The sequence below is a fragment of the Morone saxatilis genome, unplaced genomic scaffold (genome assembly GCF_004916995.1).
Source record: "Morone saxatilis isolate NCDOM2014 unplaced genomic scaffold, NCSU_SB_2.0 Contig23, whole genome shotgun sequence".
Classification (NCBI taxonomy): Eukaryota; Metazoa; Chordata; class Actinopteri; family Moronidae; genus Morone; species Morone saxatilis.
Window position 1 is genome coordinate 24007804 of NW_023339796.1, and position 3757 is coordinate 24011560.

A 3757-nucleotide genomic window follows, 5' to 3' on the forward strand; every position below is an offset into this window, starting at 1 on the left:
TATATATATACATATACATATAATTACACTAGTAACTAGTGCTAAGTCTAACAGACTTGATGCTAACAAATAATGGCAATTACCACTAACGCTAAAGGAAATTAGCATTGCGGTAATATTACCTTAACAAACAATCTATCTTACTTCACTTAACATAAAACAACATATTTTCAGGAATATATTTGGTGTTCTCTGTGGAAACAAAATAATAGGTGCTGATTTACCATTGCTAACTCAATCTGTTACACTGACCAGTTACAGCAACCTCAAAGGATCAAAACTCAAACTCAAAATTCCCAGTGGGTTTAAAAACACAGCTACCACTAGGTGAAGACACTGCATGCCAGGAGAGCGCAGCACATACACTATGTTGTATTTATATGAGACTAGAGAGATTGTTGATGACATTAAAAAACAGAGACTTATCTACTCTCTAGTCCACCTTTACAGCCTTGTTGTGTTTATACTCTTGCAAACTATTCTAACTCAGACTTCACATATTGTAGATATGAATTACAAGATTTAATTATAGTAGTTTGTGTTGTTTGTTTATAGCCTAACGTTAGTTAGTACTTCTGCCGATCATATGTACACTTAAGGAATCATAAAAGTGGTGTTCATTTGTGAAGATTATCTGGCTGAAGAAAACGTACAAGTATTATAAAGCTTTGTTCACCACAGACATGGTTTTCTGCAATAATCAAAACGTTTATCCAAGGAATCCGGGCGGTGCTAACTTACGGGTTGGACTACAAAAAGGCGTCGTTCCCACCAATTTATACAATATAAAAAATTGTTCTACTAATGTTAGGTATGTAGAGTGTTGTTTGAAGTAGTTATTCATTTGTTTTCTGCTGTACGTAATTGATATTATAAACAGACATATAAATCTCTTGTGAAATCTTTATTAAATTAATTTAAAATGCTCTTAATTGAGCCTCAAGCAAGGCTGCATTATTTGGTTCCTGAACAGACATGGTTTTCCTTTGTTACAACAGTCAGTGTTTCAACAGACGGCATTGTGCCATGGAAGGAATTTTAGTTCTGCTTGTCCCTTGTTGTGTTCCTTGTAGAAACAGGACAGATTGACCCCATCCTCATCGAGCGCTACAACACACCGGGCTTTGTGGGCTGTCTGTCAAGAGTTCAGCTAAACAGTGTGGCACCATTGAAAGCTGCGCTGCGCTCGGGCCTGGCTGCACCCATCAGCACCCATGGGATTCTGGTCCCATCCAACTGTGGAGCCTCACCCCTGACCATTTCCCCCATGGCCTCGGCTAGTGACCCTTGGCACATCGAAGCTGGTAGAGACAGTTTGAAGGAACATTAGGACATGCTAAAGTTCAGTCTATGTCAGAATTCAAACTGATAACAGATGTTTGCTTTGTCCACAGCTGGAGCTGTTTTTCCCTTCAACGAGGACAAGGCCAGTGAGGATGGAGTAGATCGCAACTCTGCCATAATTGGAGGTAAATCCAGAGTTCTTTTTACTTGCAAGTGCCCAGTTGGGCAAGTGGAATCAGAAATCTATTTGCCCAAAGTAAATTTTTATTGCCCCTACACGAATTGTTTCATTTATTAGCGGTTATCAATAACAACAAAGACCCTCTCAGCTGCCATGCAAGCGAGATGTTGATGGCTCTTACTATGGTACTCTTTGAAAAACGACCCAGTTTTATCCACCTTGCTCTTAAACTTGCAGCACCCACTTTGTCTTTACCTGCCATTGTGAGTCGGGATTCTTGCAGATGGACTTCTGCCTTCTATTGTATTCTAGTTGTTTACCTGATTCAAAAACCTTTCCTAGCCTTCCTAGTATTGTTTGTCCTATTTCTTTGTACTTTACTGCCCCTATCGCATGTTGATGACATAAACCTGAGCAACACTGTGAAGGTCTTTACCGGTTCTCTATGCTTCCCAGAATACAAAGCCCAACTCGGGCCCCAATATGAGCCAGGTCTAAATGATATTCAGTGTAATCGGGGTTTGTAGGGTCCTGTTTTATTGCTCTCTGTGTCAAGTTCCAAGTGGGCTCCACTGTGGCTGCTTTGTTAACTGGAGGAGCATTGTGCTGCTGCCAGTGTTGGTGTCCTATCATTGCTTACATCTGTTTGGGTCCACTGCATTTCAGATTGGGTCTTACCATCTATTGGGATCTGTTGTCTTTTGAATGTAGGCACAATGAGTTCAGGAAGGAGTTACAGATGGTTTCAACTTGGAAGGACCACTTCAATACTTTCCTCTGCACTGTATTCTGTGCCCCGCCTTTCACTGCACACTGTTCACAACGCTCATAATGTGTAAATAGCCTTACACATCCAGTGTGTAGGCTTTAGTGACATCTAGCGGTGTAGTTGCAGATTGCAACTCCCTTGCTTCAATCTCTCCTTCAAAGTCTGAAAAACACCAATGCCCCTATGTAGATCCAGTGTTTGGTTTGTCCATTCTGGGCTACTGTATAAACATGGCGGACTCCATAGAAGAGGACCCGCTCTGTCTGTAGATAAAAACAGCTCATTCTAAGGTAACAAAATCTCATATTCAGGTGATATACACTAATAATTACCTTTGAATTTATATTCCATTTCTGACAATAGATCATCCACAATGTTACACACTGCACCTTTAAGAACATCAGACAGTACATTTCAACTTAAATAATAAATAAATAAATAGTAGTAGAAGTAGAGCTGAAACAATTAGTCTATTAATTGATTGTCAACTATTAAATTAATTGCCATCTATTTTAATGATCAATGAATCATCCAAATTCTCTGATTTTAGCTTCTCAAATGTGAAGTGTGAAATCACCATCAGTCACTACTATCAGTGTGTAGCAGTGCTGCTACTGTTCTTGCTGTGCACCTGTCTTTACCTCTGTCTCTGTCCTTCTGTCTTCACCTCTCTCTCTCTCTTTCTCTCTCTCTCCCTCTCTCTCACACCAACTGGTGGAGGCAGATGACCACCCACCTAGAGCCGAAGGGTCTGTCCTAGGTTTCTGCCTCTTAAAAGGCAGTTTTTCCTTGCCCCTGTCGCCAAGTGCTTGCTCATGGTGGTACTGTTGGGTCTCTGTAAATGTCTATAAGGGAGTCTTCGTCTAGACCTGCTCTACCGTTTGAAAAGTGTCCTGAGATAACTTCTCTTATGAATTGGCGCTATACAAATAAAACTGAATTGAATTTAATTTAATTTAATTAAAGTGGGTACAGCTTGGGTTTGCACCTAACCTTTGTTAACAGATTTCATATTTGTAGTTCATTTGATTTCAGTTGGTAATGTGTTCCAGAGTTGACAGCCCAGTGGAGAAAGCTGATTGTTCAAATTTAGATCTATAATGTGGTATTTTACAGTTAAATCTCTCTGGCTGGTGAGTGAGTCATTAAAAAATTAATACATTATTAAATGGGTATGACAATTTATTTCTAATAACCACCAAGTCAGCAGTTGAAAAGTTTAGTAGGTCATTCCTAAACCATCAAGTCAGCAGTTACATTTGCATGTTATTTGTTTTTTACTGTTAAACAAAGAAAACTCCAAACAACACAACCCCCCAATGTAAATACAGTCTTCAACAAAGAGAGGGGCAGATCTAGAGAAATATTCATGGGGTGGCCAGAGGGTGTCATGGAGAGGGATGGCCTAACCCTAACCCTTAATACGTGTCTGGGGGACCTTTAATGTAATAAAACAGTCACTGGTATCTTGGTGTGCACTGGATTATATTTGTTTTAATTTGTTTGAATATGTTGTTTAGTAA

The 3757-nt window shown here is 39.6% G+C and overlaps 1 protein-coding gene across 1 annotated transcript in view; it reads left to right on the forward strand.

Annotated features, from left to right (window-relative positions):
- cntnap2b (contactin associated protein 2b) overlaps positions 1 to 3757 on the forward strand; it is a 30998-nt gene that overhangs the window by 25927 nt on the left and 1314 nt on the right. Inside the window, 2 exon segments of the mRNA XM_035670927.1 lie at positions 1074 to 1304; positions 1395 to 1469. Of these exon segments, the coding sequence (XP_035526820.1) occupies positions 1074 to 1304; positions 1395 to 1469 (306 nt within the window).